The sequence below is a fragment of the Rhinopithecus roxellana genome, chromosome 8 (genome assembly GCF_007565055.1).
Source record: "Rhinopithecus roxellana isolate Shanxi Qingling chromosome 8, ASM756505v1, whole genome shotgun sequence".
Classification (NCBI taxonomy): domain Eukaryota; kingdom Metazoa; phylum Chordata; class Mammalia; order Primates; family Cercopithecidae; genus Rhinopithecus; species Rhinopithecus roxellana.
In genome coordinates, this window is record NC_044556.1 from 86800306 (window position 1) to 86814200 (window position 13895).

A 13895-nucleotide genomic window follows, 5' to 3' on the forward strand; every position below is an offset into this window, starting at 1 on the left:
CATCCCTGCTCCCTTCCTGGGCTCCTTTCCTGAAGGTGGCCTCTGGATACATCTCGGTCCACAGAAGACCTCTTCTCTGAGAAATCAACCTACATTTTGTATTTCAGCAGTTTTGTATTGTGCCATTTCCCGAGAACATCTTCTTTCCTAAAGCATAAAAAGCCCAGGATACAGCCCAGATAGCATATCACGAGAGAAAGGCGGAAACCATTCTGGCTCACAACTTTAATTGATTGCTTTCCCTCCACTGGGCCCACCAGGTCGGCTTACATAGCTCACAGCTCAGTGCTGCTGAAAGAGACCCAGGGCAAGAAAGGTATGAACAACCAGTGAATGCCACTGGAGCATAAATGTTCACAAAATTGTAGAGAAGAGGTGACAAGAGGCAAGCAGTGGGGCAGGGAGTGTCACTGATGTCCGAAACCCCAGGTCAGACCAAGACACAGCACAGCCACTGCAAAGGAAAAGGATGAGATTGAGTTCTTGGCTTCTCAGGGGCTGGGGTGCTTTCACCATCAATGCTCTCCTGCCTCACATGGCAATGATCTTTTTATCTCCATTCTCCAGTAAGTGCCTTGCTCAAACATGAGAAGCAAGGAAGGCCTTCACTACGTCACTAACTCCTGAACAAGGGCACTACAGAAACGTGACTCAGAAAAAGCTCTAGACCCAAAGGGAGCTCCAAAATAGGTATGTGCATGTATATTCATACACACACACACATATACACACAATAGTGTATACTAATATATACACACATATATATACACAATAAATGTGTGAATATATCCCTATAGATTCCTATATATGTGTATATATCTTTTCCTATATATGTATTTGTTTCTATATGCATATATATTCCTATATATGTATATTTGTGTGTGTGTATATATGTATATTTTATGCACCCACACAACCACACTCCATTTCAGGTTCCACACTATTGTCCAGGTATCTGTAAGAATCCACAGGTCTATTTCTAGGAAGGCCTTTCCTGGGCTACAGGAAAGAGGTCAATGGCATTCCCACTTTAGAGAAGAAAAGAAAGTAGATGGGCACAGACAACCGGGCACAGCCAGTAATAACCTGGTGCTCTAGTTCCACCGCCTCAGAAGCAAGTCAAAGGCCAATGCCTTCCCCTGCCTGGACCCTAGAGACATCTCCACACTTCCTGCTGTCCCTTCTGGCCAGTAAAGGCCTCTGCCACACAGGGGTGCAGTGTCCACAGGGGAAGTACTCTGATTTTTTCTGCAAAAACATTATGTGGCTTGTACACAGTAAAAAACACTCATTCATTTTGCATCTTCATTCTACCTGTTGCAATTTCATTTTTGTTTCCTACATCCTTCCATGGGTCCCTCTAAGACAGCTGGTCCTAGAAGCCAGACACTTTATATTGTGCCCACCACCCACAGCTCCATCCAAATTAACAAGGGCTTGCATCTCTGAAATTATCTGAAATGTAGCTGTAGCTTTATCTTTACAATGATAATAATAATAAACAAAAATGTTTGGAAAGCTGTATAACAGTTGCCTTCCTCCCCCCAGTGCCTGCCACAGAATGTGCACGGTATTCACATGGAACTAAGACACTCAACAGGAATAAGCACCACTCGGCAACTACGTGGTCCAAGAATTTCAGCCAGCAATTCATCAAACCTCAGGACACTTACCTCAGCCAGAGAGAACTGCACCATGCTATCCTTGTCTTTGTCCAGAAGGCTGAATAGTTCTAAAACACCAGAGAAGGAATGAAATTAGATAAAGCTGTTCCTGGACTTGGGAACAGTCAGAGAGCTGCCTCTGTCTACCCCATCCCCACCTGGGGAACTCCCCTTTCCCTTACAACCCCTTCCCCTCCAGTCCCCACCTAGCCCCAGGGACCTCAAAAAGCTAGATCCAGGGCACACGATGAACTTTTGGGGGATCAGATGCCCCCCTGCCAAAACAGACAAACCCCATTGCCAGCAGAGATGGTCCCTTTGGTATCTCCATCCTCAGAAGCTTTATATCAGAAACGTGCAATTACTTTATCAAGGTGCAGTGTTGTCAAACAGATGGTGGTTGTCTTGCTTGTGGGTAATCCAGCACTTTAGCATTGTCTCTGGCTAACTGACCTTGACTTACTAGAACATAACACCTACCAAACCTCAGTGCAAGGAAAAAATCCCTCCCTAATAAGATATCTAATCTCAAGGCCCAATATGGCAGGAAAATGCCTATTGCCTTCCAGAGGGCCCCCTCCATCCCTTCGCTGGGAGGAATGCTCTCAATATGATCCATATTGAAAAACAAATATAAATAGACATTAAAAGCCATCTAAGAACAGTTACTGGGACTCATTCATCTTGGCCTAGTGACTGCACACTGTAGATACACGATAGTCTGGATGGCAGCTTTGTAAGTCTCCAAAAAAAGGCAGCATCCGTCCTGGATCTGGCTAGCCCGGACTTCCTCAGCCCCTTCGGGTCCAGTTGCCCCTCACCCCCAAGGTGCCAGCATTACAGAAACCCTGTCTATCATTTTCTGGGCCCCTGGCCTCCTAAAGGCAATGTCTGGTTCTGCCCCTTGGTCCTGCCCTTGCCCCACCTTGCACCTTGGGATTAGTAGGATGGTGCTGGAGGACAGAGTGACTCACTGAAGAGGGTCTCCAGGCGGATCATACAAGCCACGAAGCTGTCAAAGTTGATGCCGAGCTTGCTGCATGCATACCGCAGGGCAATGGTCTGCTGCACCTGGCTATTGAGGGTGTAACCTGAGGGCAGAGGGGGCCTAGGTCACGGGTGGAACAGAGGATTCAGCACTGAGTCCCATAAACACTCAAGGAGCTGACATTGCAGGGGCCCCTCTGTGGTTCTGTATCAATCTACAACCCAGGTCTGACTCTGCCTTCTCTAGGGGATCGCAGAAGGCGTCCTGCCATCCATCCCTTTCCTTGTAGCCACTCCTCATCAGGTTCAGCCTCATTCCACGTCCAGCACTAGCACCAGCACCAACTCAGCCATGGGTGACATCAGCAAGCGAAAGCAGAGAAGGTGAGGCAGCTGCCTGTCTGGCCAGTTCCTCTCTGTCTCCTTCATAGCCCCATCCTCTGTAATTGCTGTCACCTTCCCAAGAACAGGCAGAGATCTTGGAAAAACTCTAAAATATTATGCTATATGGAATCCAGCAATATTCTCCCTTTCCTGGACAGGGAAGGTACTCAACAAAGCTCTGTTGTTGCCTTGATATCCCATATAAGATAGCTACAAATGATGATCACTAGCAATCATCATCATGAGAATAAATATTTACAATGTGCATACCTGGATCCCAAGACCCTGTCTACAGGATGTGTCCTCACCTGCCTTCCTAAGGGCTGTCCTCATCTCGTGGGCATCGATGGTGCCCGAGTGGTTATAGTCAGTTTCCCGATAGATCTCCTAAAGCAGGAAAGAAATCCCAAGTAGAAAACAGCCATTCACAGCCCCTACCAGAATCATCTCCCTCCACCACACTGCTTCCTCAAAAGGCCAGGGACACATTCAAAAAGAGACCCTATTGACTCCTCCCAAGAAGGTTTCAGAGCAAAGATAAGAGCTTGGCCAATGCTGGCCCCTTTGCTGTCTGAACAGCAGGGCTTTCAGAGCAGTGATTGGCATGAGAGTCTCTCATTGCCTTCTTGTTCCTTCATGATCAATGTGCCCAGGTCTCAATAGTTTTGACCGTGATTAAGGATGTGGTCAGACTATGATGGACCAGGAATGGGTGTAAGTGACGATTAGAACAGAAGAGAGGATGCCCAGAAGGAAGAGAAGAGTCACCAGATACTTCTGAATCTTCAGCCAGAGCGTCTTGAATTCCACCGGCCCCAAAGTGCCCGTTCCATTGCTCTAGGCACATTAAAGACCAACATGATTGAGTCCAAATTCTACGTGCCTTAAGGATTTCTTTCTCTTGTGAGCTTGCACGAGTGCCTTAAGGCCTTAGTGAACCTTCCATGTCTGTGGCAAGCAGAGCAGTAGGGGTGACAGTGTGTAACAGGTTCAAATAAAGATTTAAAAGTCAAACACGCACCAAGACCCTCCTCTGAGGCCAAGCACAGATCTAGGAAAAAAGGGCAAGTCATGAGCTGGCCAATCTGCAAAATCAAGAGTACCCTAATCATCCTGTTTTATTTACAGGGTGGAGCTGTATGACCTGTAAATTCACTTCTAGATTTACATTTCTGTGATTGATCATTCAGCTAATTAGAGTTTATTGGAATGTCAAAATATTATGGGAAAAGACATCAGGAGCCAGGAACCATGGGATTGGGAGTCTAAGCCACAGGATCTGCCGATAGGCCAATATACAACCAAACAAGAGGATATTATGAGGGATTTTCTGTGTCCAATTTACATTTACTCCATAACTTTTTTTTTTTTTTTTTTGAGACGAAGGCTCACTCTGTCGCCCAGGCTGGAGTACAGTGGTGTGATCTCAGTTCACTGCAACCACCGCCTCCAGTGTTCAAGTGATTCTCTGCCTCAGCCTCCCAAGTAGCAGGAATTACAGGCACCCGCCACCACATTCCACTAATTTTTTTTCTTTTTTTTTTTTTCTTTTTTTTTTTTTTAGTAGAGATGGTTTCACCATGTTGGCCAGGCTGGTCTTGGACTCCTGACCTCAAATGATCTGCCTGCCTCAGCCTCCCAAAGTGCCACAACTATTTGTTTTTTTAACACTGTGCTAGTCAATAGGGATTTCGTTTTGAACTGCACTTACGCTCCTAAAGTTAAGTCTCTTAGAGACTCTGCAATTTTCTCACCAATCACAACTAATCAATAAACGGTATGTACATTACAGCACCAATGTTAAAATTTTGAAATAGCCCCAGATACTCAGGAGGCTGAGGCAAGGGGATTGCTTGAGCCCAGGAGTTTGAGGCTACAGTGAGCTCAGATCGTGCCTGTGAAGAGCCACTGCACTCCAGCCTGGGCAACATGACAAGACCCCATCTCTGAACAAATCATTAGAATTCTAAAACAGACTATCACTCTCACCTCCTTTAAGTAGCCAAACAAAAAGTCTTGTAAGCCTCATCCTTTAAGGAAGTCAGTTTTATTGGATCTATAATCTGCACTGAGTGTTGAATGCATCATAGCCTTCAAATCCTTACTAATAATTCAACCAACACATCTCAGAAGAGTAGTGTGCAAAGGAAGCTAACACTCGGGTCTAGGTACTCTACAGACTTGTATCTCATTTCATCCTAACAATAGCCACACAAGCTAAATATCATTATCCCATTTTCCAGGATAAACTGAAGTTCAGAGCATTTAGCAACCTCCTCAAATTTATACACCTCAATAAGTGGTAGAGCCAGAATTTGGACCCCTGTCTGTTTCTAAGCCTTTGTGCCTTAACACCAGTGGTCTTCAATTCCAGACAAAATTGCTTGCAGAGACCACACCTACGGTATCAGGATCTCCAGGAATCAGGGGTTTTTGTTTGTTTGTTGTTGTTGTTGTCTTTGTTGTTGTTGTTTGAGACAGAGTCTCACTTTCTCACCCAGGCTGGAGTGTAGCAGTGCGACCTCCGCTCACCGCAACCTCTGCCTCCCAGGCTCAAGCGATTCTCGTGCTTCAGCCTCTCAAGTAGCTGGGATTACAGACATGTGCCTCCACGCCCGACTAATTTTTGTATTTTCAGTACAGACGGGATTTCACTGTGTTCCAGGCTGGTCTCGAACTCCTGGCCTTAAGTGATCTGCCTGCCAATGCCACCCAAAGTCCCGGGATGACAGGCATCAGCCACTGTGCTCAGCCAATTTTTATAATTTTTTTCTATCACTTTGTAGGACATGTGAAAGCCTGTATTTTTAAACTGTATTTTTAACACCCCATGGGTGATAAAAGTACTGATACATGCTATAGTACGTGAAACATCATGTTCAGTAACAAAAGCCAATCACAAAGGACCACATATTGTATAATTTCATTATATGAAATGTCCACAATAGGCAAATTTACAGAGACAGAAAGTAGATTAGTGGTTGCCTAGGGATGGGGGTGGGGGTTGGGGGAAATGGAGAGCGACTGGTAATATGAGTACAGGGTTTCTTTTTAGGGTAATGACAATGTTCTAAATTATGTGATGATGGTTGCACAACTCTGAATGCACGAAAGCCATTGACAGATATACTTTAAATGAGTGCATTGTATGGTATGTAAATGATATCTCAATAGAGCTGTTATTTTTTTAAAGATTCCATGGGTATTTCTGCTGATTCAGAACCACTGCCCCACACCACCTAAACTGTGGAACAGAAACTCCTGAAGAGTGGCAGAGAGTCACGCCCCTCTTGGAACCGTGAAAGACACAAATACCATTGGGAATAATGAATGGGTAGATTACAAGGCAACTCTCAAATCTAAACTGAAGTCAACAGACAGGGTTTGATGACAGTGATTCAGAAACCAAGGAACTATTTGCAGTAAAGTGAATCAACACTTAACAGTTCCTTGTGGCCCACAAATTAAATTGTTAAGCATGGAGAAAAGACAGGAGGGCTAAAGAGCCCCAGCCTTGTGCAGGGAGTGGCAGCCTGAAGCTCAGAGGCCAAAAGATAGCACCAGCCCTCCATGGCGGATCAGCCATGCAGAGGTGTGCACACTGCTCTGTCATCCAGGACCACTCTGCATGACAACCACGCAAAGGAAAATCCTTCCTCCCCCACAGTTAATGAAAGAACCCACAGTAAAGATCATCATGGATTAACAGAGCTCATCATGGATGCGGCCCCAAGGAATGGAGAAGGACCCTCCAAGGCTTCAATTTTTAAAGAAATCACCTTCACCATCAGCACTGTGATGAATGGCAACCTGGACCCACCGTAGGCAAAGCTCTAAGGAAGTGATGTTACACCACTCACCCTCTGTGCCTTCACACCTAGAAGGTTCCTTCCACCTAGAATGCCTTAACCTTCTCCATTCCTCCCAAAAACTACTGCCCATTTGCTATAGACTGAGTGTTTTTGTCCCCCAAAATTCATATGCTGAAACCCAATCCCCATGTGAGGGTATTAAGAGATGGGGCTTTGGGAGGTAATTAGGTCATGAGGGTAGAACCCTCAGAAATGAAATTAGTGCCCTTATAAAACGAACACCAGGAAACTCCCTCACGCCTTCTACCATGTGAAGTTATAGCAAGAATACTGCCATCTATGAACTAGGAAACCGGCCCTCATCCACCACAAAATCTACCAGCACCTTGATCTTGGACTTCGCAGTCTCCAGAACAGTAAGAAATAAATTTCTGTTGTTTATAAGCCACCCAGTTTATGGTCTCCTGTTATAGCAGTCAGAACAGCCTAACACATCATACTTCAATATCAAGTGAGGGTTAAATTAGATCAGGGAGAACAAATAGGTTTTATCTTGTGTGATAATTCTAAACTACCAGTAGTGGCTGTCCACAAGCCATGTTAAGATTCTGAAGCAAAGATCAGATGGTGATGTGGAGAGCTCAGGAAGCAGGGTGCAGTAGAGGGTGGGGGTGGGGATGGGTGGAAATGAAGGGGAGGAGGAAGATGAACAGATGAACAGAGTGTAGAGGGAGGAGGTACACAAATGCCCCATGCTTGCTACCTCCAGATTACATGATTTTAAATAAGTCACCTAAAAACTGCACACCTCGGTTTCTTTACCTGTGAAACAGAGATAATCTCAAGCTTTTTGAGGCACATCCATGATATGATACATTTTTCCTTTGAGGCTTCAAGTACAATCCCTGACATATGCTCCATGCCTGCTCGTTCCCCTTCCCATTTTTTACCCTTCCCTTCCTTCTAGCTGGAAAAGGTGGAGGAGTCTTTAAAAACAGGACGAAAGTAAAAAAATAATACAACATTTAAAGGATACATCCAACAGACTGATCATTTCCCTGCAAGTGTTGATGTTGAATCCATCGAACGTTATGTCTGTTCCTAAACATTTAAATAGAAAAGGGGAGTGGGAATTGGATCATTTGAAGGTGAGGGAAAGAACCTCCAAGGTAGAAGACTCGCAAAGATACCATCCAAGAGTGTGGAGCCAAACTTGGTCTCTGCCAAATGAGGAGAGCGTCATGGCAGGCTTGTGGGCAGATATGCCTGAGCCTCTTGGTGCCCTGGGAGATAGAACGGACAAGTGCCAGCATCCAAGTACAGCATCTGAACCTTGGCTTGGCTCCCCACAAGCCACAGACTTCAGCAAATTAATATATTTGTGCTTTAATTTCCTCCTCCATCATCTGGGAATAATCATAACAGTAACAATGACCATAATTGCCCCAAAGACTGGTTGGGTATTAATTGAGATAATAGAAGTGAAGTTTTAGCCCAGGCTTGATATATGATAAGTTCTTAATAAAACAACTAACTTTATATGGCTAGGTATTGTTATAAGCACTGCACAGATACTCTTCAAAATAACTCCATGTGGTAGATGCTATCATTATACCCATTTTATAGATGAGGAAACTGAGTCCCAGAGCGATTATATGATTTGCTCAAGGTCATAACCAGTAGGGGGCAAAGCTAGGAGTTAAATGCAGGCCAGCCATCTCCACAGCCTGAGCTTTTAATCACAACATACAGCCACTCAATGACAGCTGCTGCCCTTCCTTACTAAATTGCAGGCATGTCACTGGAGCTCCAGCCATCCCTGGTCTCCACCCTCACCTTCCATATACCTGAGAGCCAAGACAGGTGCCAAAGGCCCTGCAACCCCCTCTCTTTCTCTCCACTCTTCCACAACTGCAGGAGCAAGAGTGGTTTGGAAAGGAGATGGGCCTGTGCTCTGGGCCCTGGGGATCCATCTGCTCAGCCCTGGGTTCGTCCCTGGGAGGGGTATGACTTGGTTCCTGGGCCAAGCCTCTGCTTCCTGAATTCTCAAGCCCAGTCCTGCTGCAGTGAGTGAATGAGAAGCCCATCACTCACTGGAAGACTTAACCTGGCCCATCCCTGGACTCGGAGAGAAACCAACTCCCTGTGGCTTTCTATGGGCTGGGGCTCAGAGGGGAGATGCAAATCTTTCCTCCTGAGTGCAGTTTGACCCTCTGACAGCTCTGAGGCTTGCAAAAATCTAAAGATGGGGAACTGAGGACAGTCTAGGAGAGTCAGAATCATCCCTCCTTCCTCCTTCCCCCAAGATGTGCTACAGAACTGGATCTTTCATCTGCAGAGGTTTCCACGGTATCCAAGTTATTAATTTTGTGAAAAAATTTCACTTAAGTCAATGCCAGCCCAGGGATTTTTTCTCCTGGGACTCAGCCTGCAATTTCATTTGACACTACGGAGCTTTGTTCCCGCAGGGGCTGGCTGGTCGCCAGCGCCAGCCCCGCCTTCAACTCCACCATCATCTCCCCCTCTCCTGCCTCTCCTTCTTCCCCTCTTGTCTTGCTGGACTGAATCAGGACCCCTGGGGTCAGACACCAAAGCCCTTTCTCCTACCTGTGGTGCTCCCAGTCCAATGCCTGCCCCTCCCTCACCCCGTCCCAGCATCTCCTACAGATTTTCTGAAAGACCCCAAGAAGGAACTTACGTTTGGAAAACGCCTCATTCAAAAGCATCTTGAGTGCATTGGCAGTAATCTCAGAATCCTAGAAAGAGGAACCCAAATGCAAACCATGTCAGACCCTGACAAGTTGTTTCAAGACAGTGAATTAATGCAGTGCTTCCTCACAGTCAGACACTGGGTCCACTGGCCCTGTGACTTTTGTTTTGTTTTTGTTTTTGCTTTTGTTTTTGAGACAGAGCCTTGCTCTGTCACCCGGGCTGGAGTGTAGTGGTGCGATCTCTACTCACTGCAACCTCCACCTCCCAGGCTCAAGCGATTCTCCTGCCTCAGCCTCCTAAGTAGCTGGGACTACAGACGCATGCCACCACGCCTAGCTAATTTTTGTATTTTTAGTAGAGACAAGAGTTTCACCATGTTGGCCAGGATGATGTCGAATTCCTGACATCATGATCCGCCCCCCTCGGCTTCCCAAAGTGCTGGGATTACAGGCATGAGTCACCGTGCCCGGTCAACACTGTGATTTTAAAAGCAAGTGACATCTTTAAAAACTCAAATTCTCCTCTTGTTTTGGGGACCCCAGCAGCCTGGCCAGAGGTGTGTTAGTGCCATGAGTGTGGTATGCAGTGTGCAGAAGACTGCCATGCCAGGGTCCTGCTGCCTTTCACAGGGCTCTCTTGAACAGGGATAAAGTAACAGGAACAGCAATGATAGGATTGAACCAGATGTGCCAGAGCCAGTGTGGAAGATCCTTAAATCCTCACAACAGTTCCACAGCCATTTTCGAGTTAAGGAAGTCATGATTTTGTAAACTGCTGAGAACTGTATACATACAACATCATTTGTCATTTTCATGTGACATAATTGCTTGTGGTTTGTAGCTACCAAGAGGCAGAGCTGGAACCTAAGGTTGGTTCACCCCAAAGTGCCAGCTTTCCCCACTGCACCTACAGGAATTGGTATTTCACACAGGAGCCCATCTCAAACTGGGGACAGAGATTGAGAGAATAGGATATTCTGTGTGCATCTGGGATAAACACTGAGTCAGAGAGAAAAGTCATCCCTTAACTCTCAGACGGAGGACAGATCTCAGGCAGGATGACCAATGAAATGCAGAGAAAGGGTGTTGGGCTGATGTCTGGGTCCCAGTCTGAACCCAGTCCCTTATTCATCATGTGACTTTAGCCCAGTCACTTTCCATCTTCCCATCCTCCACTAGCCAGACCCTGGCAATTCTACTGGAAATGAGAGGCAAGAGCTGCACAAAGCAGTGTCTCCTCTGAAGACAACTGGCTTCACCCCAGCACAGAGTGGTCAGTCCCAATAATAAGGCCTGAGGACCTGGGCCAGGCACGGTTGCTCACACCTGTAATCCCAGCACTTTGGGAGGCTGAGGGGGGTGTATCACCTGAGCTCAGGAGTTCGAGACCAGCCTGGCCAATGTGGCAAAACCCTGTCTCTACTAAAAATGCAAAAATTATCCAGGCGTGGTGGCTGGCATCTGTAGTCCCAGCTACTTGGAAGGCTGAGGCACGGGAGTCGCTTGAACCCGGAAGGCAGAGGTTGCAGTGAGCTGCCTGAGATCCAGCCCACTGCACTCCAGCCTGGGTCACAGAGCAAGAGTCCGTCTCAAAAAAAACAGACCTGAGGCCCCTTTAAAAAGCCTCTGGGGTTAGAAGACCACCCCCATTAGCCTGCCAGGAAAGAAATGGGATGTGGAGAGTCTACATTTGGACCTTGACCCCATCTCTCATGAGGCCTTGTACTTCAGCCAGCTCCTTAACCTCTCTGTGCAGGTCACTTTACAAGCAGAGCAAGGAGAGTGACCAATACCACCCCATGCAGCCAGAGAGAAAAGTAAGATAAGGTGCATGAAGAACTATGCAAATATGAGCTTTTCCTTTCATCATTCTTGATGTTCTTAATAAAATATGACCCCTTGGCAGCTAAGGAAACAAGCTTTTGTTAGCAAAAATACTGGCCTATAAATCCATCTAAAACATAAATTGGCTTATCTTTGCAAAGGTTTTATTCAATAGCTATGCAAAGAAACTGTTCCCAGGTTTTATTTCTTGCGAGGGATTCTGATGTCTTTTCTTCTATTTTATCCTTAAGTCTAGAAAGTCGCCCCGAGCTTCCCTGGGGGGGTGGTGGAGACCATTGTTTTTTTCCTCTTCGGGGTCCTTTTCACACACTTTATTATCCTCCAAAGAGCAACACGTTCACTGTATTTATGGGGCAGGTTTTGACATTTCAAGTCCTGGCTATGCTTTGACTTATGGCCCCCACCGGGTTGCTACCAAAGTGAATGCAAGCCAGGGCAGGGGAGAAGGATCGGGGGTTCTTTTTTCTCTGCTCAAGTGCCCAAGTTACATTCATATCAGGCAAAGCTTGGATTCCTCAGGCTGCTGGTCTCCCAGAGGGCAGGCAGGGCTGCAAGACAGTGACAGGGAACAGGGCTAGTCCTGCACACTAATCCCAAGCCAGGTTAGCTGAGCTGGCTTCCACTTTGACGGCAATCCCCACTCTGAAGCATATCGATTTGGAGAGGTTTTGCCGTCCCAGCTTTTTATTCAGCGGTTCCAATCTGACAGGGCCAATTTGCAAACAGAAAGCATTTGGCAGGACCTGGAGATCTGGCTTTTCTATTTTCTCAAGAGTCAGTCAATGCAGCAAGATAAGTGGCCTCAGTACCAATTCCCAAGCAATGTAGGAAAGGTCTTCGATCTTAAGACAGGACGGTGATAAACACAGAAGCTGGGGGCCCCTGAGATCTAAGTCTCAGCCTTTTTATTCCTAGAGACCTCAGGGAGTAAAGATTGAAGTGACCTGAGCATTCCTGAATATTCTCCTGCCCACCTGGGAAGCCGTGTTTGCCCTCCACTCACCTTCTCTGCCAGCTTCTCAAACAGGCTCTTGAACTGGCTGTCTTCCTGATCCACCTCACTGGGATGTGGCTAAAAAGAAGGACATTTGCAAAGTTAAAATGGGAATCGTCAAGGAGAATGAAAGACAAAGATTTAAAATTCATTCCTTCATCCTTTAGTATCTATGATGTACCTACTGTGTGCCAGGCTTTGGGCTAAGTGGGGGCACATGGTGGTAAACCAAGAGAAAGCCAAGGTTCTGGCCCCAGGGATCTTACATTCCAGCAGGGATGAGCAGGGAGGCAGCCCTGGGGCCTAGCAGTTTTCTCTCTAAGTGATTTGGGGAAGTGAGCCCCACCAACCCAGAATTTCTGAATTCAGGTTACAACCGGAACCACTTTCAGAAAATGACACCGACACCAGAAAATCTTGGTGTGAATCTGTGGACTCCTAAGGGAACCACTGATAATTTTCCAAGGAGTCAGAACTCCAGAAATTGCATGAAAACTTGGGGTCATATTTAAATGCATTTTTGGCTGGGCACGGTGGCTCACACCTGAAATCCTAATGCTTTGGGAGGCTGAGGCAGGCAGGTCACGTGAACCCAGGAGTTTAAGACTAGCCTGGGCAACACGGTGAAACCCCATTTCTACAAAAAATTCAAAAATTAGCTGGGTGTAGTGGCGCACACTTGTAGTCCCATCTACTTGGGGGGCTGAGGTAGGAGGGTCGCTTGAGCTCAGAAGGCTGAGGCCGCAGTGAGCCAAGACTATACCACTGCACTCCAGCCTGGGTGACAGAGTGAGACCTTGTCTCAGAAAAAAAAATTTTTCTTAGCTTTCATCAGATTCACAAAGAGCAACATGATTTCAAAAGTAGTTGAGAACATGGCCTAGTAGAAAGAGCAGAACTAGAACCCAGGAGTTCTAATAGCAGATTGGCCCGTTACTGGACACTATCTCAGGGCTCTGAACATCCATGGCCTCTACTCTAATATTGACTTAACCTGACCATTTTCATGGGGCCATTTTGGGAATCAAATGGGAGCTAATGTGAGTCAAAGTCCTTTGGAAATTACAAACCAATATATAAATGCTTCTGTCCAGAGACTTTCTGATGTGACAGTGGGCTCTGCCCAAAATAGAACAATGCCCAGTTGTCACCACAAGACAGAATGGAAAAGTGACAGCTTCCCAGATGACATGAAATTTCTAGAAAGCCGGGTCAGTTTCTTCCAAAGCTATCATGCATTCCAAAACTACTCATGCATAAAACTAAGATGAGTACGAAAGGCCCAATATAGCTTGATGATGCTGTACTCATAAGGATAACCACTGTAGTGTTAATACTTGTCTTTGTTGAGTACTTACTACCTGTCAGGTACTTTGCATGGATTATTTCATTTAATATTCATGACTGTCCTGTGAGGTTCGTCTCATTACTGTCCACACTTCACCAATGGATAAACTGGAATTGTAAATGTTACTTCATTTTAAATATTATGTAACAG

At 46.1% G+C, this 13895-nt stretch overlaps 1 protein-coding gene across 1 annotated transcript in view; it reads right to left on the reverse strand.

The window, feature by feature from the left end:
* Positions 1-203: 203 nt before the first annotated feature.
* CAPN8 (calpain 8) overlaps positions 204-13895 on the reverse strand; it is an 83252-nt gene continuing 69560 nt past the window's right edge. The window contains exons 14-21 of the mRNA XM_030934930.1: positions 12407-12475; positions 9546-9603; positions 7884-7948; positions 3804-3872; positions 3344-3422; positions 2639-2755; positions 1674-1732; positions 204-454 (exon numbers count right to left, since the gene is read on the reverse strand). Coding sequence (XP_030790790.1) covers positions 431-454; positions 1674-1732; positions 2639-2755; positions 3344-3422; positions 3804-3872; positions 7884-7948; positions 9546-9603; positions 12407-12475 — 540 coding nt within the window. The 3' untranslated portion in view covers positions 204-430. The remainder of the gene's footprint in view (positions 455-1673; positions 1733-2638; positions 2756-3343; positions 3423-3803; positions 3873-7883; positions 7949-9545; positions 9604-12406; positions 12476-13895) is intronic.